Genomic DNA, 23,516 nt, shown 5'->3' with positions numbered 1-23,516 from the left:
CCTGTTTATGCATTTTATTATTTTGTTAACCCATCTTTATGCTTTGTATGGAACTGATTTTTAAATTATGTAAAGCACTTTGGGGTCAATGAAAATTGACTATAAATGTGCTATATAAATAAACTTATTATTATTATTATTATTATTATTATTTTTTTTTTTTTTTTAAAACTCGGGAGAGCTCTTGGGTAAACACGTATAGTGGGACAGGCCCTTTTAAACTAAACTCCCCCTCCTCCCCTCCACAATACACCAAGCCATGCGCAAGACATAACACAGATCTTTGGTCAGATTCACTTACTTGCTGACCAATCGGCAATATGACGATATTTTAATTAAACTCCCTGTTCTGCAACATGTGGAAACATTCCAGATTTGAACTAGAGTGGGAATATTTTTTCTGAAAATTGATGGGGGTCTCTTGGGGGTATTCAGTGCTAAGAGTGCAAGGAAGGCCCACTCCCAATTGCCTACCTATGCACCTCATGTTCTATCCACATACTTGTCTGGTTGGGTACCCCGTGACCCGTGGGGTCTTGGAAGGCCCCAGAGCCTCCTATCCTCAAATGCCACACATTATAGTCTCCGTCCACTTACCGTCCAAGCCAAACATGCCCCTTGCTAACCCTCTATCCTGGCTCTGAACCCACAACTTACTGCAGTTCATCTCCTAACAACCTACCCCTGAAACCCATTCCTAATCTTTTGAGAGGGACACAAGGAACTGCAGATGCTGGTTTGCAAAAGAATATATAAAGTACTGGAGTAACTCAGTGGGTCAGGTAGCGTCTCTGGAGGGCATAGATAGGTGACGTTTCAAGTTGAAACCAAAGGGTCCCATCCGGAAACTCACCTATATCCATGTTCTCCAGGGATGCTGCCTTCCGTTGAGTTACTCCTGTACTTTATATCTTGCTCTTAATCTTTTGACCCATTTTAAATTGTTTGCAAGCACGGATAAAGTACACAGATGAGACAAACCATTGAATTTCACTTCTTTCATTCTGTTATCAGTGCATTTATCAATGAAATGCATCCACTGTATTAAATAACACTACAGTGCCTAATGCATCCAAGATCATGCTTTTTATCGTTTAATTAACTGTGAGAGTCACAAAGATATTTCCACCGATTATTTTTCCTTTCATTAGGATATAAAACAAGCTGGGAGAAGCAGGTCAACACAGAGCATTATTCTTTGGCCTTTAGTACTCAGCAAGAACATTAGATCCAACAAAAAGTCCAGGGGTAAAAGTTACATTAGTTTAAATTGCTAAATGTTAGCAGTCATGGAGTTATGCTGCATGGAAACGGGTTCTTTGGTCCTATTCATCCATACTGAGCAGGGTACCTATGTATACCATAGAGGGAGTACAGAGAAGGTTCACCAGACTGATTCGTGGGATGTCAGGACTTTCATATGAAGAAAGACTGGATAGACTGACTCGGCTTGTACTCGCTAGAATTTAGAAGATTGAGGGGGGATCTTATAGAAACTTACAAAATTCTTAAGGGGTTGGACAGGCTAGATGCAGGAAGATTGTTCCCGATTTTGGGGAAGTCCAGGACAAGGGGTCACAGTTTAAGGATAAGGGGGAAATCCTTTAGGACTGAGATGAGAAAAACATTTTTTTACACAGAGTGGTGAATCTCTGGAACTCCCTGCCACAGAAGGTAGTTGAGGCCAGTTCATTGGCTATATTTAAGAGGGAGTTAGATGTGGCCCTTGTGGCTAAAGGGATCAGGTGGTATGGAGAGAAAGCAGGTACAGGATACTGAGTTGGATGATCAGCCATGATCATATTAATGATCTGGATGAGGGAATTAATTATTAATGATCTGGATGAGGGAATTGAAGGCAATATCTCCAAGTTTGCGGATGACACTAAGCTGGGGGGCAGTGTTAGTATGAGGAGAGGAGGATGCTAGGAGACTGCAAGGTGACTTGGATAGGATGGGGGTGAGTGGGCAAATGTTTGGCAGATGCAGTATAATGTGGATAAATGTGAGGTTATCCATTTTGGTGGCAAAAAACGGGAAAGCAGACTATTATCTAAATGGTGGCCGATTAGGAAAGGGGGAGATGCAGCGAGACATGGGTGTCATGGTACACCAGTCATTGAAGGTAGGCATGCAGGTGCAGCAGGCAGTAAAGAAAGCGAATGGTATGTTAGCTTTCATTGCAAAAGGATTTGAGTATAGGAGCAGGGAGGTTCTACTGCAGTTGTACAGGGTCTTGGTGAGACCACACCTGGAGTATTGCGTACATTTTTGGTCTCCAAATCTGAGGAAGGACATTAATGCCATAGAGGGAGTGCAGAGACGGTTCACCAGACTGATTTCTGGGATGTCAGGACTGTCTTATGAAGAAAGACTGGATAGACTTGGTTTATACTCTCTAGAATTTAGGAGATTGAGAGGGGATCTTATAGAAACTTACAAAATTCTTAAGGGGTTGGACAGGCTAGATGCAGGAAGATTGTTCCTGATGTTAGGGAAGTCCAGGACAAGGGGTCACAGCTTAAGGATAAGGGGGAAATCCTTTAACTCCGAGATGAGAAGAACTTTTTTCACACAGAGAGTGGTGAATCTCTGGAACTCTCTGCCACAGAGGGTAGTTGAGGCCAGTTCATTGGCTATATTTAACAGGGAGTTAGATGTGGCCCTTGTGGCTAAGGGGATCAGGGGGTATGCAGAGAAGGCAGGTACGGGATACTGAGTTGGATGATCAGCCATGATCATATTGAATGGCGGTGCAGGCTCGAAGGGCCGAATGGCCTACTCCTGCACCTAATTTCTATGTTTCTATATTAAAATGGCGGTGCAGGCTCGAAGGGCCGAATGGCCTCTACTCCTGCACTTATTTTCTATGTTTCTAAAACCAAATATATCGGCAAGTCACATCTAAATACTTAATAGGTATGATGATGTTTATGCCTTTATATCCTTATCAAGCAATGAGCTCCATCCAGTCTATGCCTCATCCAGATTTTCCACCTCTCAGAGAGTGATATGGCATGAAAATTGCCTTTCAACCCAAATCGTCCATGCCAACCAAGCTGCCGAACTGAGCGAGTCCCACTTGCCTACAAGTGGCCCTGCAGCTATTTTCTGTTTCTATGTAAGCTCATGCCATTTGCCTAAATTTAGCTCATGCCCCTCGGAGCCTTTTCTATCCATGTCTAAATCTCTTTTTAACATTGTAATCCTACCTGCCTCCACCACTTCCTCTGGCAGCTCATTCCACATACAGATTACCTCCGTGTCAAAAAGTTGCCTCGCAGCTCAGTTTAATTTAGTTTTAGTAATATAGCAGGGACAATTGACAGAAGCCAATCAACCTGCAAGTCTTTGGAATGTGGGGGGAAACTGGAGTACCTGTAGGAAACCCACGCAGTCACAGGCAGAATGGGTAAACTCCATAGGGACAGCAACAGTAGTCAGGATAAAACCCGGAGGTCTCCAGCTCTGTAGGGCAGCAGGTCTACCGCTGCGGCACTAGGGCCACCTGCAGATCCCCTTTAAATCTTTCCACAACACCTTGAACCTATGGCCTCTCGCTTTACACCCCCCAACCCTGGATAAAGCCCTTGTCTCTGCCCTTCATGACTTTTAAAAACTTTATAAGGTCACCACTCTGCCTCCAGGGAACAACAGCCTCAGCCTATCCAATCTCATAGAAACATGGAAAATAGGTGCAGGAGTAGGCCATTCGGCCCTACGAGCCAGCTCCACCATTCAATATGATCATGGCTGATCATCCAAAATCAGTACCTTGTTCTTGCTTTCTCCCCATATCCCTTGATTCCATTAGCCCCAAGAGCTGTATCCAACTCTCTCTTGAATACATCCAGTGAATCGGCCTCTACTGCCTTCTGTGGCAGAGAATTCCACAGACTCACAACTCTCCGGGTGAAAATGTTTTCCTTATCTCACTCTGAAATGGCCTATCCCTTATTCTTAAACTTTGACCCCTGGTTCCGGACTCCCCCCTACATTGGGAACATTTTTCCTATCCAATCCCTTAATAATTTCTATAAGATCCCCTCTCATCCGTCTAAATTCCAGTGAATATAAGCCCAATCGATCCATTATTTCATCATATGTCAGTCCTGCCATCCTGGCAATTAACCTGGTGAACCTACGCTGCACTCCCTCAATAGCAAGAATGTCTTTCCTCAAATTAGGAGACCAAAACTGCGCACAACACTCCTGATGTGGTCTCACCAGGCCCCTGTACAACTGCAGTAGGACCTCCTTGCTCCCATACTCAAATCCTCTTGCAATGAAGGCCAACATACCATTTGCTTTCTTCACTGCCTGGTATATCTGCATGCTTACTTTCAGTGACTGATGTACAAGGAGCACCCAGGTCTCGTTGCACCTCCCCTTTTCCTAATCTGACACCATTCAGATTATAATCTGCCTTCTTCTCTCATTTGATTTTGGTTTGGTGTTAATTGTAGTTTGGGTAAAGAACAGAAAGGGACAAGACACTGAAGTTTCAGAGGGATGAGTGAACAATGGGGCATGGATATTGCCACAGGTCCCCACAGAAGCTTTGGCAACAGGGGATTACAAGGTTTTTACAAATGGCAAAGGAAACACAAATATCCCAGATCGTATCTCCCAGTGACAATAAAACAAAGCGGGTAAAAAGCTAATGCCCTAATCTCCTTCAGCTCATTGGGCAAATGGATCCCATAAAAGTGGTGCGTTTTCGTGCTAATAGAATCATAGAAAATAGGTGCAGGAGTAGGCCATTCGGCCCTTCGAGCCTGCACCGCCATTCAATATGATCATGGCTGATCATCCAACTCAGTATCCTGTACCTGCCTTCTCTCCATACCCCCTGATCCCTTTAGCCACAAGGGCCACATCTAACTCCCTCTTAAATATAGCAATCTAGTAATTATCCTGGCCAGCCTCAAGAGACAGCAAGCGGCAACAAGGAATTGATTCATTTCTGGATCGAAGCCAGTTATCAAAATACCAATCATAATTAAATAGATCATTAGCAGCCAAAGCTGTGTTTGGAGGAAGGACAACATTTTCAGCTCCACTCTGCAGGAAATCACTTACAATACTGCATCCTGCCAAGACAGAATCTATTTTTGCAAAACAGTTCAAGACGACTAAATATTTAATCCACCAAAGCAACTAATCACTCTACTTCCCTGCTGAGCACATCTAATTATGGATGAAAGAATATTTGCAGAAAATGTTACATAAATGCTTCACAGCCTTGATTATTACACCAGTAGAGGTGGCCATTCATCCCATCAAGTTCTTGCCGAATCCCTTATAGAAATCCAGAGTTTCCCTCTCTATTCTCTGACTGTATTTCTTTAAAGTACTCATCCATTAATGTCCAATTCCATCTTCCTCATATGCTGGAGTTCCAGATTATTACTACATGAAGAACGTTCTTCATCACATCTCCCTTCAAATTCCTCGCCCACAACATTACACATGAACCCCCCCCCCCCCCCCCCCTCCCCCAAAGCACATGGCTGGAGTAACACAGCGGGCCAGGCAGCATCTCTGGAGAATAGGGATAGGTGATGTTTCGGGTTGGGACCATTCTTCTGACTCTCAGAACAGGGGAGCAGGGGAGCAGTGAGAGAGGGTCTCACAGAACTTGCGTCGGAGACCTTCAAATTAGACATAACTTGAGGAGATCCCTCAGACCTTTTAAACTCACAGGGGGTCCGCTTCCCTTGCTCCCTTTAAACTTACCTGGTCCACTGGAAAATGTATTAAACTACTGTGCATTATCTTAAATAATGTCAACTTAAAAGTATGTTGGGTATTAATAGGAACATCATCCAAACAATCTGGAAAATCTGCCTGTCAGCACCAAAGCCTTGAGAGTGCAAGGGTAATCAGAATGTTTCCATATGTCCTATACAGGGGATATGTCCTATACAGGGGATATGTCCTATACAGGGGATATGTCCTATACAGGGGATATGTCCTATACAGGGGATATGTCCTATACAGGGGATATGTCCTATACAGGGGATATGTCCTATACAGGGGATATGTCCTATACAGGGGATATGTCCTATACAGGGGATATGTCCTATACAGGAGGGATATGTCCTATACAGGAGATATGTCCTATACAGGGGATATGTCCTATACAGGGGATATGTCCTATACAGGGGATATGTCCTATACAGCAGATATGTCCTATACATGGGATATGTCCTATACAGGGGATATGTCCTATACAGGAGATATGTCCTATACATGGGATATGTCCTATACAGCAGATATGTCCTATGCAGGGGATATGTCCTATACAGGGGACATGTCCTATACAGGGGACATGTCCTATACTGGGGACATGTTCTATACAGGGGACATGTCCTATGCAGGGGATATGTCCTATACAGGGGATATGTCCTATGCAGGGGATATGTCCTATGCAGGGGATATGTCCTATGCAGGGGATATGTCCTATGCAGGGGACATGTCCTATACAGGGGATATGTCCTATACAGGGGATATGTCCTATACAGGGGATATGTCCTATACAGGGGATATGTCCTATACAGGGGATATGTCCTATACAGGGGATATGTCCTATACAGGGGATATGTCCTATACAGGGGATATGTCCTATACAGGGGATATGTCCTATACAGGGGATATGTCCTATACAGGGGATATGTCCTATACAGGGGATATGTCCTATACAGGGGATATGTCCTATACAGGGGATATGTCCTATACAGGGGATATGTCCTATACAGGGGATATGTCCTATACAGGGGATATGTCCTATACAGGGGATATGTCCTATACAGGGGATATGTCCTATACAGGGGATATGTCCTATACAGGGGATATGTCCTATACAGGGGATATGTCCTATACAGGGGATACTCAGTGATCAAGATACTGTGACAGAGTGAGATGGCAACACTGAGGAAGAAAACAAACAATTGTCAGTAATTGTATGGAGGTGTATAAAATCATGAGAGGAATATAAAGGGTGTCTTTTCCCCTAAGTAAGGAATCAAAAAGTAGAGGGCACAGGTTTAAGATGTGAGGGGAAATATTTAGTAAAAAACCCCAAAGGACAACTTTTTCCACAGAGGATGGCAGGTATCTGGACTGAGGTGCCAGATGTACTAGTTGAGGAATGTACAACAATAATATTTAACATAATATTCAGGTACACAGATAGGAGAGGTTGAGAAGAATATGGGCCAAACGTGGGCAAATGGGACCAGCTTAGATGGGGCATATTGGATGGCATGGATATTTTGGCCTGTTTCTGTGCAACATGACTCTATACCAGTGAATGGTGGCAGGCTCAAGAGAGATGGCTGGTCTACTACCATTGCTCATATTTCTGATGCTTTTAAATTCCACATAAATAATATCTCCCCATTCCAGGAACATATCATACGTAAAAGAGCGGTTGTTTTATAACCAAAAAGCAAATCATGTGTATTTCGTCAAAAAAGGGGCTGAACATGTTGTTGAGAAAATCTACCTTATCATGGCCTTAATCTTCAAAACTACTTTCTGAAATATAATTAGGAACAACTACAGTGTTGTTATCCATCTCCACCATTCACTTGTGAAGAACCCGCTTCCACGGTCAACGTCCTATTCATTCAATGCCATCAGCTTTTTTGTACTTTATGTTCAAATCATCTCTGTACAATCAAGAAACAAGCAACATTGGAGTCCATGGGGCTCAAAAATTCTACGCATTTTTCAATTTAACTCAGGCAACATAACAGGTAAGCAGCCATTATTATAAGTACTTGGAGTTTTTGAGTGATACAGTGTGGAAACAGGCCCTTTGACCCAACCTTGCCCACACCGGCCAAAATGTCCAAGCTAAACTAGTCCCACCTGCCCGCGTTTGGTCCATATCCCTCCAAACCTGTCCTATCCATATACCTGTCTAACTGTTTCTTAAATGTTTGGATCGTCCCTGCCTCAACTACCTCCTCTGGCAGCTTGTTCCGTGCCCCCACCACCCTTTGTGTGAAAAGGCGACCCTTCAGAGTCCTGTTAAATGTTTTTCCCTTCACCTTAAACGTGTGTCCTCTGGTCCACAATTCATATACTGGGGCAAGAGGCGCTGTGCATCTATCCGATCTATCCCTCTTATGATTTTATATACCTCAATAAGATCTCCCATCATCCTCCTGTACCGATCCAAGGAATCCATACCCTCTGATCCCCTATGGCCACATCCTCTAGGGCAACATCCTTCTAAATCCCTCTGTAACCCTAGCCAATGAACAACATCTTTCCTACCCACCGTGGCAGAGACTTCCAGAATATTCTACCATGTGGCCTGCACCAACATCTTAAAAAAAGTTCTCCCCATCTCTTCTATAAAGGATCTCCCCTTTTGTCAACCTTAAGCTGTGTACAGAGGAGATTTACGTATGTGCCTCTGGTCCACAATTCAGATAGGTTGGCAAGAGGCTTTATGTCTTTCTAGCGCAGATCTAAGGGGGGACTTATAGAGGTTTTTAAATATACCTCAATACGAGTTGACGTGGAAAAGCTTTGCCCACGAGGAGTAGGGAAGATTCAAACCAGTTTAAACCTCTCCCTATAGACTGAAGTTTTAGGGGTAACATGGCAACTTCTTTTGTCAAAGTGGTTCTGTGTGGAATGAGCTTCCATTGAAGGTGGTGACAGGTTCTTTCCTATCATTTTAAAAATAAACACGGTGCCCAGAACTGAACACAATATTCTAAATGTGGCCTCACCAACATCTTATGCAACTGCAACATCCAACTTCTATACTCAATACTCTGACTGATGAAGGCCAATGTGCCAAACACCTTTTTGACCACCTTATCTACCTGCGAGTCCACCTTCAAGGAACAATGCACCTGCACTCATAAATCCATCTGCTCTACAACATTCCCTGGAGCCCAACCATTCACTGTGTAGGTCCTACCCATGTTAGACTTACCAAAATGTAACACCGCACATTTCTCTATATTAAATTCCAACAACCATTCCTCAGCCCACCTGGCCAATCGATCAAGATCCTGCTGCAATTTTTCACAACCATCTTCACTACCTGCAAAACCACTCACTTTGTATCATCAGCAAACTTGCTAATCTTGCTGTTTGTTCTCATCCAATTCATTGATATAGAAGACAAACAGTAACGGGCCCAGCACCGAACCCTGAGGCACACCACTAGTCACAGGCCTCCAGTCCGAGAAGCAACCTTCCACAATCATACTCTGCTCCCTTCCATGGGGCCAATTTTCTATCCATTCAGTTATCTCTCCTTGGATGCCATGTGATCTAACCTTCCAGAGTAGCCTACCATGCGGAACCTTGTCGAATGCTTTGCTGAAGTCCATATATACGTCATGTACAGCTCTGCCCTCACCGACCTTAAGATCACGTTTTCAAAAAACTCAATCAGATTGCGAGACATGAACTCCCATGTACAAACCTGTGCTGACTGACCCTAATCAGCCGTTGTCCGTCTAAATGCCTTTATATCCTATCTCTCAGAATACTCTCCAGTAACTTCCAACTACAGATGTTAAGCTCACTGGCCTATAGTTCCTAGCATTTTCCCTGCAGCCCTTCTTGAATAGAGGCACACCATTTGCCACCCTTCAGTCTTCCAGCACCTCTCCTGTATTTATCGGAATGCCTGTTGAATGTTTAGTAGAGTGTTAATTTTGTTCATGATATATGTATTTTTATTTCTATTTATTTTTAATGCACACTGAATGGACACTGGTTGAGCAACTTTTTTTTGTTTCCTCTGGGTATGTGAATACTCAGGAAATGACAATAAAGATATACAATACAATACAATACAAGACAACAATTTAAAGAGGACTCGTAAATTTCAACCAGGGCTCCCGCAATTTCCTCCCTGCTTTCCCACAATGTCCACGGATATATCTGATCAGGTGCTGGAGATTTGTCTACCTTCATCCACGATAGTAACTTCAGCACCTCTTCGACGGTAACACTGACTGCTGTCAAGACACTTCCATTGACTGCCCCGTTACTCCGCCCTACTGTCTTTCTCCTCGGTAAATACAGAGGAGAAATTCTAATTGACGCCCTTCCCCGTCTCCTGCGGCTCCTCACAGAGTTGACCACTTAGATTCCTGAGTGGCCCCACTCTCTCTCTCTCTCTAGTTACTCTTTCCCCCCTTACGTATTTATAAAATCTTTTGGGATTGCCCTTAATGCTATCTGCCAAAGCTATCTCCCGGCCCCTTTTTGCCCCTTCTGTTTTCCTTTTTTACTTTGCTTCGTGATCCCAGCTGCCTATCCTTCTTATTCTTGACCAATGCCTCAATTTCTCTTGTCAGCCAAGCTTCTTGACGTTTCCCTGCCTTGCCCTTCACTCTAACATGGATGTGTTTTAGTCAGCACACTTTTAAAAACATCCCACTTGGCCGATGTTCCTTTCCCCTGAATCAACCTGCCCCAATCAACTTGGGCGAGCTTTCGCTCATACCTTCAAACTTGGCCTTACCCCAATTTAGCATTTTAACACCTGGGCCCTCTCTGTCCCTATCGATAACTATCTTAAACCTAATCGAACAGTGGTCACTGAGCCTCCACGAACACTTCATTCACCTTCCCAATTTCCCAAGACTAGATCAAGTGCTGCCCTCTCATGTGTTGGGCTCTCTACATGGTGCTGTAGAAAACTCCCCTCAACCCCCTTTGAGAAATTGCACCCTATCTAAACCTTTCACACTATGATTTTCCCAATCAATATTGGGAAAGTTAAAATCCTTTACAATACCAACCTTATTTGACTTGCAACTGTCTGCAATCTTCTGGCATATTTGTTCTTCTAATTCCTGCTGATTATCGGAGGTCTGTAGTACATCCCCCAACAAGGTGATCATCCCTTCCTTGTTCCTCAGCTCCACCCATATAGCCTCACTAGACAAACCGTTCGTAATGTCACCTCTTACCACTGCCGTGACATCCTCCTTAACCAATAACACAACCCCCCTTTCTTGTTTACCCTCACCCCTGTCTCTCCTGAAGCATCTGTATCCAGGAACATTGAGCTGCCAGTCCTGCCCCCTCTCTAAACCAGGTTTCAGTAAAGGCTGCAATGGCTAGGAACAGAATTAAGTTACAGAAGCAGAAATAGGCCATTCGGCCTATTAAATCCATTCTGCCATTCAATCATGGCTATCATTCCCTCTCAACCCATTCTCCTGCCCTCTCCTAACCCCTGATACCCTTACTAATCAAGAATCTGTCAATCTCTGCCCTATAAATATCAATTGACTTGGCCTCCACAGTGGCAATGAATTCCACAGAATCAATAGACAATAGACAACAGGTGCAGGAGTAGGCCATTTGGCCCTTCGAGCCAGCACCGCCATTCAATGTGATCATAGCTGATCATCCCCAATCTGTACCCCGTTCCTGCCTGACTCCGCTATTTTTAAGAGCCCAATCTAGCTCTCTCTTGAAAGCATCCAGAGAACCGGCCTCCACTGCCCTCTGAGGCAGTGAATTCCACAGACTCACCACTCTGTGAGAAAAAGTGTTTCCTCGTCCGTTCTAAATGGCTTACTCCTTATTCTTAAACTGTGGCCCCTATCATCTCTGATCACTATCCTCTGACTTAAGAAATTCCTCCTCTTCTCCTTTCTGAAGGTGCATCCTTTTATTCTGAGGCTATGGCCTCTGAGCCTAAACTCTCCCACTAGGGGAAACATCCTCTATTAGAAGTTCTTCCAAACCAATCTACACAAGGTTGGAGTTAAATAGTACAGAACCTGGCCCTTCAGCCCAATTCAACCATGCCAACCAAGATACCCATCTAGGCCAGTCCCATTTGCCTGTGTTTGACCCACATCCATCTAAAACTTTCCTATCCATGTACAGTGCCCTCCATAATGTTTGGGACAAAGACCCATCATTTATTTATTTGCCTCTGTACTCCACAATTTCAGATTTGTAATAGAAAAAAATCACATGTGATTAAAGTGCATGTTTTCAGATTTTAATAAAGATCATTTTTATACATTTTGGTTTCACCATGTAGAAATTACAGCAGTGTTTATACATCGCCCCCCCCCCCCCCCCCCATTTCAGGGCACCATAATGTTCGGGACACAGCAATGTTATGTTCATGAAAGTAGTCATGTTTAGTGTTTTGTTAAATATCCCTTGCCTGCAATGACTGCTTGAAGTCTGCGATTCATGGACATCACCAGTTGCTGGGTGTCTTCTCTGGTGATGCTCTGCCAGGCCTGTATTGCAGCCATCTTTAGCTTTTGCTTGTTTTGGGGGCTAGTCCCCTTCAGTTTTCCCTTCAGCATATAAAAGGCATGCTCAATTGGGTTCAGATCGGGTGATTGACTTGGCCACTCAAGAATTGACCATTTTTTAGCTTTGAAAAACTCCTTTGTTGCTTTAGCAGTATGTTTGGGATCATTGTCTTGCTGTAGAATGAACCGCCAGCCAATGAGTTTTGAGGCATTTGTTTGAACTTGAGCAGATAGGATGTGTCTATACACTTCAGAATTCATTATGCTACTACCATTAGCAGTTGTATCATCAATGAAGATAAGTGAGCCAGTTCCTTCAGCAGCCATACATGCCCAGACCATAACACCCCCACCACCTGTGTTTCACAGATGAGGTGGTATCCTTTGGATCTTTGGCAATTCCTTCTCCCCCTCCATACTTTGCTCTTGCCATCACTCTGATATAAGTTAATCTTTGTCTCATCTGTCCACAAGACCTTTTTCCAGAACTGTGATTGCTCTTTTAAGTACTTCTTGGCAAACTGTAACCTGGCCTTCCTATTTTTGCAGCTAACCAGTGGTTTGCATCTTGCAGTGTAGCCTCTGTATTTCTGTTCATGAAGTCTTCTGTGGACAGTGGTCATTGACAAATCCACACCTGACTCCTGAAGAGTGTTTCTGATCTGTCAGACAGGTGTTTGGGGATGTTTCTTTATTATAGAGAGAATTCTTCTGTCGTCAGCTGTGGAGGTCTTCCTTGGTCTGCCAGGTCCTTTGCGATTAGTAAGCTCACCAGTGCTCTATTTCTTCTTAATGATGTTCCAAACAGTTGATTTTGGTAAGCCTAAGGTTTGGCTGATGTCTCTAACAGTTTTATTCTTGTTTCTCAGTCTCATAATGGCTTATTTGTCTTTCATTGGCACAACTTTGGTCCTCATGTTGATAAACACCAATAAAAGTTTCCAAAGGTGATGGCAAGACTGGAGGAAAGACTGGGTGCTGAGAGCTCTCTTATACCTGCATGAAGGAGTCAATCATTTAATTATTTCAAGGATTTCATTGTCCAATCTGGGACACATGACAATAAAACTCTCTTGACTCTTGACTTAAAACACACCTGAGCAATTACAAACGCCTGTGAGGTCACGTGTCCAAAACATGATGGTGCCCTGAAATGGGGGGACAATGTATAAACACAGCTGTAATTTGTACATGGTGAAACCAAATGTATAAAAATGACCTTCATTAAAAACTGACAACGTGCACTTTAACCGCATGTGATTTTGTTTCTATTACAAATCTCAAATGATGGGAGTCCAGAGGCAAATAAATAAATGATGGGTCTTTGCCCCAAACATTAGGGCACTGTACGTGTCGCAACAAATAGGAACTGACACAAAGGACCATGACTGAAACTCAAAGGACTCTGTGAATGACTGAAACGCGAAGGACCCTATGGGATTCAAAGGAGTTAGTTAATAGCCAGTGAAAAGGATACTTGTGGTCAAAGCTGTACCATAGTCTGAAGAGCCATGCGCTTTCCTGCTTTGTCGTGCTGGTCCTTTCAGGGTGAGCAACGTCCTACGAGGAAAGAATGGAAAGCAAAATTTCACCCAGGTTTAAATGGCAACATATTAAAAGGACCCAGTTAATCAACAACCCACTCATGTAGGAAATGACCCCAAATTAATTTCACAGAGGAGCAAGTGGGGATTAATGCCCCTGTCCCACTTAGGAAACCTGAACGGAAACCTCTGGAGACTTTGCGTCCCACCCAAGGTTTCCGTGCGGTTCCCGGAGGTTGCAGGTGGTGGCAGCAGGTAGGGAGACTGACAAAAACCTCTGGGAACCGCACGGAAACCTTGGGTGGGGCGCAAAGTCTCCAGAGGTTTCCGTTCAGGTTTCCTGAGTGGGACAGGGGCATAAAAAGGATATTTTCAAGGGTATCGCCAGCGATATCCATCAATAGGGAGTCAATCAAGAACTGAGACAGTAGGTGTCTCTTGCCCAGCGTAGAGGACTAGAGGACATAGGTTCATGGTGAACAGGAAAAGATTCTCCATGGTCCTGCAAATTATTTTCCCTCAATAATCCATTCCCTCAAGAAACCCCCCCCGACTCATTCTGGGCCCACCAACCTCAATTCAGTAAATTCTAGATTATTATATCTAACCCTTGCTCAGAAATGTTTTTTTCCCCCCTCCATATTCCTCTTTTATATTTTGCCTTCTTGTTCCCCTGCTCCATGAACCTGATCTAATTGGAAACTATAGGACACAAAGTGCTGGAGAGACTCAGCGGGTCAGGCAGCATCTCTGGAGAACATGGATAGTTAACGTTTCAGGTCGAGATCCTTCTTCAGGTCTAAAGAAGGGTCTCGACCCGAAACGTCACACATCCAGGTTCTCCAGAGATGCTGCCTGACCCGCTGAGTAACTCCAGCATTTTGTCTCCTTTTGTGTATAAACCAGCATCTGCAGTTCCTTGTTGGAAACATCTTCCTTCTTTTTAAATCTAGCTAAACCAGTCATAATCTCATTGATGTTCGAGGTGTAGGTGTAAAGCACACTAGGCTTGGTATTGATACAAAAACCTTGGTAATGAATGAAGTTGGCAACATAAACATTGGTATTGAATTACGTTATTTGATCTGCTGAACAACAAGTTTAAATCCTTCATTAATGCCAGTGAAGGAAGCTGATACCACACTGATGAAGTCACACAATCCCTCCTTGCTATGTCGCCCTCAATCACTGCAAACTGTCCTTTTGTCCAAGTCAGGGTTTAATCGCTCTGTCATAGTTTCCATCAGACCAGTTTCTTTGAGCTACATTACACTACTTCCAAAAGCCGCCTCTCGATTCTTCTTCAGGAACAAGGGGCCCCTCCACCCCAGATTTCAAAGGATGGCATCGCTGATCTAAACATCAACCCAGTTAACCTACTTTTGATTCACAATTGCTTGACGCCAACAAAATCGTGCCAGCACATAGAAATATAGAAAATAGGTGCAGGAGTTGATCATTTGACCCTTCCAGCCAGCACCGCCATTCAATATGATCATGGTTGGTCATTCAGAATCAGTACCCCGCTCCTGCTTTCTCCCCATAATCCCATGATTCCGTTAGCCCTAAGAGCTCTATCCAACTCTCTATTAAATACATCCAGTGAATTGGCCTCCACTGCCTTTTGTGGCAGAGGATTCCACAGACTCACGACTCTCTGGGTGAAAACGTTTTTCCTCGTCTCAGTCCTAAATGGCCTGCCCCTTATTCTTAAATTGTGACCCCTGGTTCTGGACTCCTCCATCATCAGGAACATTTTTCCTGCATCAATCCTGTCCAATCACTTAATAATTTTATATCCTCTCTCATCGTTCTAAATTCCGGTGAATAAAAGCCCAGTCGATCCATTCTTTCATCATATGTCAGTCCCGCCATCCCGGAAATTAACCTGGCGAACCTACGCTGCACTCCCTCAATAGCAAGAGTACTCTTGGTCATTCTTGCACACTCTTGGTCATTTTAATAATGGGCGTGGAGTTGCGGTTAAGAATTAATTTTCAAAGAATACTATCCAGGTATTAAGCACACTGCACAAAAGTGTGTTTCAGATTCTCTCCCGTTTGGCTTTTAGTGTAGCTTAGTTCAGTTCAGACATACAGAATGGAAACAGGCCAATATCTCTCAGCCCTTTTGAGCCTTAAAGTCCACACCGACCATTGGAGCACCTCCAACCTAAAATATGGCAATTCGGCACAAGAGTTTCTCTCCATCAACTCAATCATGACAAATTTGAATCTGTCATTTGGTTAACAAGTTAACACGAGAGTTAAGACGAGAGGGAAAATATTTTAAGGGGACCCGAGGAGCAACATTTACACAGAGGGTGGTAGGTATGTGGCATGAGCTGTCAGAGGAAGTGGGAGAGTCCAGTACAACATTTAAAAGACACTTGGACAGATTCAGGGATAGGAAGCGTTTGGAGAGATATGGGCCATATGCTGGCAAGTGGGACCAGCTCAGACTGGCAGCTTGGTCAGCATGGCTAGATTGGGCCAAAGGACCCATTGCACACTGCATAGCACTTTGACTCTGAGGGAGGAGATGAAAATTTAGCACAAGTCTGGAGCTCATTGCGTGATTGGGATCACAGAAGCAGAAACCTCACTATGCCTATTCAGATGTAACCTTCAGGTAAATTAATGCCTATTCAGATGTAACCTTCAGGTAAACCTGCTGGAAGCATCTTAACGGGGGCAGCACGGTGGAGCAGCGGTGGAGTTGCTGCGTTACAGAGCCAGAAACCCGGGTTCGATCGTGACGACAATTGCTGTCTGTACGGAGTTTGTACGCTCTCCCCGTGACCTGCGTGGGTTTTCTCTGGGAGCTCCAGTCTCCTCCCACACTCCAAAGACGTACAGGTTTGTAGGTTCATTGGCTTGGTATAATTGTAAATTGTCCCTGGTGTGTGTAGGATGGTGTTGAAGTGCGGGGATCGATGGTCGGCGTAGACTCGATGGACTGTTTTCGTGAAGTATCTCTAAATTAGACCAAACCAAACAGATAAACACCTCAACCTTCACTAATCTGCGCCAAGCTTCCAGCTTTGAAGGCTCTCTTTGCAAAAGGCCTTCGGGCAGTTGGACAAGTTATTATTTCTGCCCAGCATTTGATGTCCATGTATGGTTACCATAACTAGATTTTCTTCATTCTGGTTTTTAACTTAAATTTCCCAGTTGTCCCAAAGGGATTCGAACTCAAGGCTGGGAATCACTCCTGGCTTCTGGATGCTACAATAATCTTAGCCTCATTTTAATTGTTTTCCAAATACAGGAATCGAAAGAAGAATGGAGGACTCAAAACTATCATTGTAAATGCATCCCATTTTCAAGATCCTTAACCGACGCTAACCCAAGCTGAACTCAGCCTTTGATCTCAGGAAATCTTCGCCAGATATTGGAAAAGAGTTGCGTGGAGCTATTGGTCGAGTGAGGGGAAAACACCAACTCTTGGTAACCCATCTGCCAGCGATGGACTTGATGATTGCCGTGCGATGACTTACGTCTTGAATCACTTGGAAATTCTCGTTGCTGGGAGCGGGGTCCTGATCTGGATCGACTCCGACTCTGAAAGAGAGATGCACACAAAGGGAAAAGTCAAAATACGGTGAAGTCAAGTTCGAGGCTAGTCTGCAGTTCTCATCACTGCACCTTCGTTGAGAGATGAAGCAACAACTGTGCAGGTGCTGGAGAGGTTCACGGATACAGTAATCTAGTCCTTCATGCACCCCCAGGGACAGCGTGGTTGGTAGCATGTCTCATCCAGTACTACAGTCTACACAGCTTTCATCTAAATTCAATTGGGAAAGAACGACGAACTATGCCATATTCAAAGGTACACAAAAAAGCTGGAGAAACTCAGCGGGTGCAGCAGCATCTATGGAGCGAAGGAAATAGGCAACGTTTCGGGCCAAAACCCTTCTTCAGACTGATCGGGGGGGGACAAGAAAGGAAAAAGGAGGAGGAGCTCGAAGGCTGGGGGATGGGAGGAGACAGCAGGGGGATTGAGGAAGGGGAGGAGACAGCAAGGGCTAACAAAATTGGGAGAATTCGATGTTCATGCCCCCAGGATGCAGACTCTCCAAACAGAATATGAGGTGCTGTTCCTCCAATTTCCGGTGCTGCTCGCTGTGGCCATGGCGGAGACCCAGGACAGAGAGGTCAGAGACGGAGTGGGAGGGGGAGTTGAAGTGCTGAGCCACCGGGAGGTCAGCTTGGTTATTGCGGACCGAGCGGAGGTGTTATGCCATATTCAAAGTGTTTAAGAAGGAACTGCAGATGCTGGAAAATCGAAGATACACAAAAATGCTGGAGAAACTCAGCGGGTGCAGCAGCATCTATGGAGTGAAGGAAATAGGCAACTTTTCCTATTTCCTTCGCTCCATAGACGCTGCTGCACCCGCTGAGTTTCTCCAGCATTTGTGTCCACCTTAGGCCATATTCAAGCTAGTTCAGTGAGTCCAGGTGAGTGAACCTCACCTGCGGCAAGTTTGCAGCTGTTTTCTTTGAGACAGAAATGAGTAAGGGGGAGACTTTACATAAAACAGTACAGCAGGGGAGCAGGCCCTTCGTTCCACAATGCCCGTGCCAAACACGATACTAGGAGAAACTAAGCTCATCCGCCTGCTCTGTCTGCATCCCCATCCTTCCATTCTCTGCGTATCCATGTGTCTGTCTAAAAGCCTCTTAAACTTGGCTGGCATGGACAAGGTGGGCTGAAGGGCCAGTTCAGTACAATCCAAGCACCCACCACACTCTGTAAACAAAAACGTACCCGACACATCTCCATCACACTTTGCCCTTCTCACCATAAAGCTGTGCCATTTCATCTTTATCATTCCCAGCCGGGGGAAATAGGTTCTGACTGTCCACCTTACCCACGCCTCTCATCATTTTATATGCTTCTTATAACTTCTTGTATGCTTCAACCTCTGGTGCTCCAGCAAAAAGAATCCAAGTTTGTCCAACCTTTTTTAGTTTAGAGATACAGCGAGGAAACAGGCCCTTCGACCCACCGAGTCCGTGCCGACCAGCAATCCCTGTATATTAACACAATCCTACACAAGCTTTTGTTGCGTGCTAACCAGTCAGCGGGAAGACTACACATGATCACAATCTAGCCATTTACAGTGTACAGATACATGATAAGGGAATAACATTTAGTGCAAAGTAAACCCTGTAAAGTCCGATCAAAGATAGTCCGGGGGTCACCAATGAGGTAGATAGTAGTTCAGGACTGCTCTGTGGTTGTGGTAGGATGATTCAGTTGCCTGATAACAGCTGGAACAGTTTTTTATCATCGTGCCATCAGGCTTCTGAACTCATAAACACATCAGTCTAAAGAAGGGTTTCGGCCCGAAACGTCGCCTATTTCCTTCGCTCCATAGATGCTGCTGCACCCGCTGAGTTTCTCCAGCATTTTTGTGTAACTTCATAAACACATCATATATGTTGATTATTTTATTTATTATTGTCTTTTACCTACCAATGTCACTTTTATCTTATTTTTTTTTAATCTTAATTTTATCCTTGTAATCATTGCTGAGGTGAGCCGTTGTCTTGTCAAACACATTTCATTGTAGCTTTGACCCTGTGTTAACATACATATGACAAATAAAACTGAACTGAACTGAAAGAAACTGTCCCTGAATTTGGAGGTGTGCATTTTCACAAGTTATATGAGTAGAATTAGGCCATTCGGCCCATCGAGTCCACTGCGCCATTCAATCATGGCTAATTTCTGCCTCCTAATCCCATTTTCCTGCCTTCTCCCCAAACCCTTGACACCCATTCTAATCAAGAAATTCCTGGATCTCATTTTGCAGGCCCTTCAAGCAGGGTGGTTTTGAGCTGCCATGATCACATTGAATGGCGGTGCTGGCTCGAAGGGCCAAATAGCCTACTCCTGCACCTATTGTCTATTGTCAGAGATAGATAGATTCTTGATTAGTACGGGTGTCAGAGTTTATGGGGAGAAGGCAGGAGAATGGGGTTAGGAGGGAGAGATAGATCAGCCATGATTGAATGGTGGAGCAGACTTGATTAGCCGGAATGCCTAATTCTACTTCTATCACTTATGACCTTATAACTCACTGATTCGCTAAAAGGTTTCCACGTGAAGCTCTTTCATGTCCTTTAGTTGTGATTGCATATGAGGTGCAAGGTGCCACAGAAAACAATTAGCGCCTAATATCAGGTTAATCCATCAAGGCGAGCCTGTGGCGACAGACAGTTCCTTCAATCAGACTTTAATCAATGCAGCAGCAAGCTTCACTGATGTGAACACATTCATCACTGTCCCCATTTTCGCACTGTGCGCAAGACACAGATCTTGTATTCTCTGCAGCACTTTGTAAAGGTTTGATATGTAGGAAGGAACTACATATGCTGGTTTACACCGAAGATGGACACAAAATGCTGGAGTAACTCAGCGGCTCAGGCAGCAGCAAGATCTCTGGAGGAAAGGAATAGGTGACCTTTCGTGTCGAGACCCTTCACTAGACAGATAGTCGGGGGGGGGAAGGGAAACGAGAGGAATGAAAAGTTACAAAGAACAAATGAATGAAAGGTATGAAAAGAACAAATCAACGCCCAGCCAGCAAAGATGATTAAGGAAAGGTGGGGCCCACTTTCATCCATTGTGGAGAAGGTAATAACGAGTGGATACAAACAATGAAACTGCAGCGAAACTAGCTGCGTAGAAAGAAACCGCAGATGCTAGTTTAAACTGAAGATCGACACAAATGCTGGGGTAACTCAGCGGGGCAGGGAGCATCCCTGGAGAGAAGGAATGGGTGACATTTTGGGTGGAGACCCTTCTTCAGATGAGGATAGACACAAAATGTCACCCGGTGGCACCGCCAGCGATGAGAAGCCTTGCCAACAGTCTGTCTGTCTTTTCGTCTTTTTTGTTATTTTTAGTGTGTTTTAAAAAGTATGTGTTAATGTTCTCTGGTTAGTTTTGGGCGGGGGATGGGGGAGTCGGAGGAAACTTTTTTTTCAATCTCTTACCTTGGCGGAGATGCGATTGTTTTCCAGGTCGTATCTCCGGTCGCTCTGCGGCCTAACATCGTGGAACTGGAGGCCTCGCTCGAGACTGACTTTGAGCCCCACCGCGGGGCCGTGGACTTACCTTCGGAGCCGATCCCTTGCCTGGGATCAACGCTCCGTCGGGTAGACCGATGTCGGGAAGGTCTCAAGTCGCAGAAGGTTCGACCAGCCCCGACCCGGGGTCCGATCGCCCTGCGCGGGGGAAGCTGAGATCCCCCCCGATGCGGGAGCTTGTTCACCCCGACGCAGAGGGCCGACCGCCGGCTACGGGAGCCAAGATCGTCCCGTCAACGGAAGGCTCGAGAGGCCCCCGACCGCGGGAGAACAAAGAAGGGAAGAGATTTTGAACTTTTGTTTCACCTTCCATCACAGTGAGGAATGTGGAGGAGTCACTGTGGTGGATGTTTATGTTAAAATGTATTTTGTGTGTTCTGTTGCTTTTTATTACCATGACTATGGCAAATCAAACACTTTGTATGTTGCAGAACATACTTGGCCAATAAAGTACGATTAAGATTATGATTATGATGATTATGAAATGCTGGAGTTTCATAATCTCTGGCAGCATCAAGGCAGCATCTCTGGAGGGAAGGAATGGGTGACGTTTTGGGTCGAGACTTCTGCAGACTTGGGGTAGGCACAAAACGCTGGAGTAACTCCGTGGGACAGGCAGCATATGTGGCAAGGAGGAATGAGTAACGTTTCGGGTCAAGAACCTTCTTCAGACTTGTCAGGGGAAAGGGAGAGGAGAGATATAGACGATAATGTAGAGAGATAAAGAACGATGAATGGAAGATATGCCAAAAAGTAACGATAATGAAGGAAACAGGCCATTGTTAGCTGGTGGTTGCGTGGAAACAAGAAGCTGGTGCAACTTGGGTGGGGGAGGGAATGCCAGGGTTACTTGTAGTTAGAGAAATCAATATTCATACCACTGGGCTGATGTTCGGGGCAAATTTGATGTTGACAAGAATGATACATGAAGAGATTGAAATGTATAAAATTCTGTGAGGGCTTGATATAACTGATTTAGAGATGCTGCATTTCCACAATTACGAATCAAATAAGTTCTTACCCCCTCATTGTAAACCTATGGCCTCTAGTTCTCAATTCTCCTACTCTGGGCATTTACCCAATCTATTCCTCTACTGATCTTGTACACCTCTACAAGATACCCCTCATCCTCCTGCACTACAGGGAATAAATTCCCAGCTCAACCTCCCAATGTAGTTCAGGCGCTCGAGTCCTGGCAACATCCTCTCTGCGATTGTATTGTGCTGAATTTAATACTCTATTCATAGATAAGATGTGCAATTAAAACAAATCTGAGAAGTCAGTGTAGGATTTCAGTTGTGATCACATTGTCCTCAAGGTTAGGTTTCTGAAGCCGATCATATGATCAGTTTTACTGAGGGAGTGATGTAGTGTTACAAACAGCATAGATACACAAATGCTGGAGTAACTCAGGAGGACAGGCAGCATCTCTGGCGAGAAGGAATGGGTGACATTTCGGGTCGAGACCCTTCTTCAGACTCCTTCACCTTGAACCTATGTCCTCAGGTGCTTGATTCCCCTACTCCAGGCAGGAGACAAACAGCATGCTGGCTTCCTGTACAGTGACTAATGGGCAACATTTTTTTTATTCACTCGGTCACCCTTTCAAACATAGAAAATAGGTGCAGGAGCAGGCCATTCGGCACTTCGAGCCTGCACCACCATTCAGCATGATCATGGCTGATCATCCAACTCAGTATCCTGTACCTGCCTTCTCTCCAAACCCCCTGATCCCTTTAGCCACAAGGGCCACATCTAACTCCCTCTTAACTATAGCCAATGAACTGGCCTCAACTACCTTCTGTGGCAGAGAATTCCACAGATTCACCACTCTCTGTGTGAAAAATGTTTTTCTCATCTCGGTCCTAAAAGATTTCCCCCTTATCCTTAAACGGTGACCCCTTGTTCTGGACTTCCCCAACATCAGGAACAATCTTCCTGCATCTAGCCTGCCCAACCCCTTAAGAATTTTGTAAGTTTCTATAAGATCCCCCCTCAATCTTCTAAATTCTAGCGATTACAAGCCGAGTTTATCCAGTATTTCTTCATATGAAAGTCCTGACATCCCAGGAATCAGTCTGGTGAACCTTCTCTGTAGCAAGAATGTCTTTCCTCAGATTAGGAGACCAAAACTGTACACAATATGGTGCTGAATTTAATACTCTAAACAACTAGAGTAAACCCCGGTAACCATGCCAGGGTTGTCTCTCTACTTTATTTATGGCACCGTAATCCTGTCAAGGCTCACAAGCTGTCAAGGCTCACAGAAGTCTAGTTTAAACCTTTGAACAGGTTCTGTTCTTGGTTGGTTTGGTTGGTGAGGTAGAGGAACACAGGGGCAGGATTTGGATCATCGCAAAAATGGATTAAAGCAAACATTTTAAATTATTAATAAGTGAAGCATTCACCTTTTTCCATTGGGTTATTGACCATTTTGAAATGAATGGGCCACTATTGACAAGCCAGCTCTGTGGTCCAAATCTGAAGGCGAGAGATAAGGAGAACTCTTAATGGCCAATTATTACTCGGGTGCTGGACTCAATGATGAACCTGGTGGCAGAGTGAGCAAGCTCAAACCTCACCATTTGACCACC

General features: G+C 44.5%; 1 protein-coding gene across 1 annotated transcript in view; it reads right to left on the bottom strand.

Annotated features, from left to right (window-relative positions):
* The window catches only part of LOC129697804 (sodium/hydrogen exchanger 7-like), a 151,023-nt gene that overhangs the window by 10,202 nt on the left and 117,305 nt on the right, over positions 1–23,516 (bottom strand). The window contains exons 12-13 of the mRNA XM_055636430.1: positions 17,322–17,385; positions 13,756–13,838 (exon numbers count right to left, since the gene is read on the bottom strand). Of these exons, the coding sequence (XP_055492405.1) occupies positions 13,756–13,838; positions 17,322–17,385 (147 nt within the window). The remainder of the gene's footprint in view (positions 1–13,755; positions 13,839–17,321; positions 17,386–23,516) is intronic.

The sequence above is a fragment of the Leucoraja erinacea genome, chromosome 6 (assembly GCF_028641065.1).
Source record: "Leucoraja erinacea ecotype New England chromosome 6, Leri_hhj_1, whole genome shotgun sequence".
Classification (NCBI taxonomy): Eukaryota; Metazoa; Chordata; class Chondrichthyes; order Rajiformes; family Rajidae; genus Leucoraja; species Leucoraja erinaceus.
The sequence above is the reverse complement of the archived record's forward strand: the minus strand, read 5'-3'. Positions and strand labels throughout refer to the sequence as shown.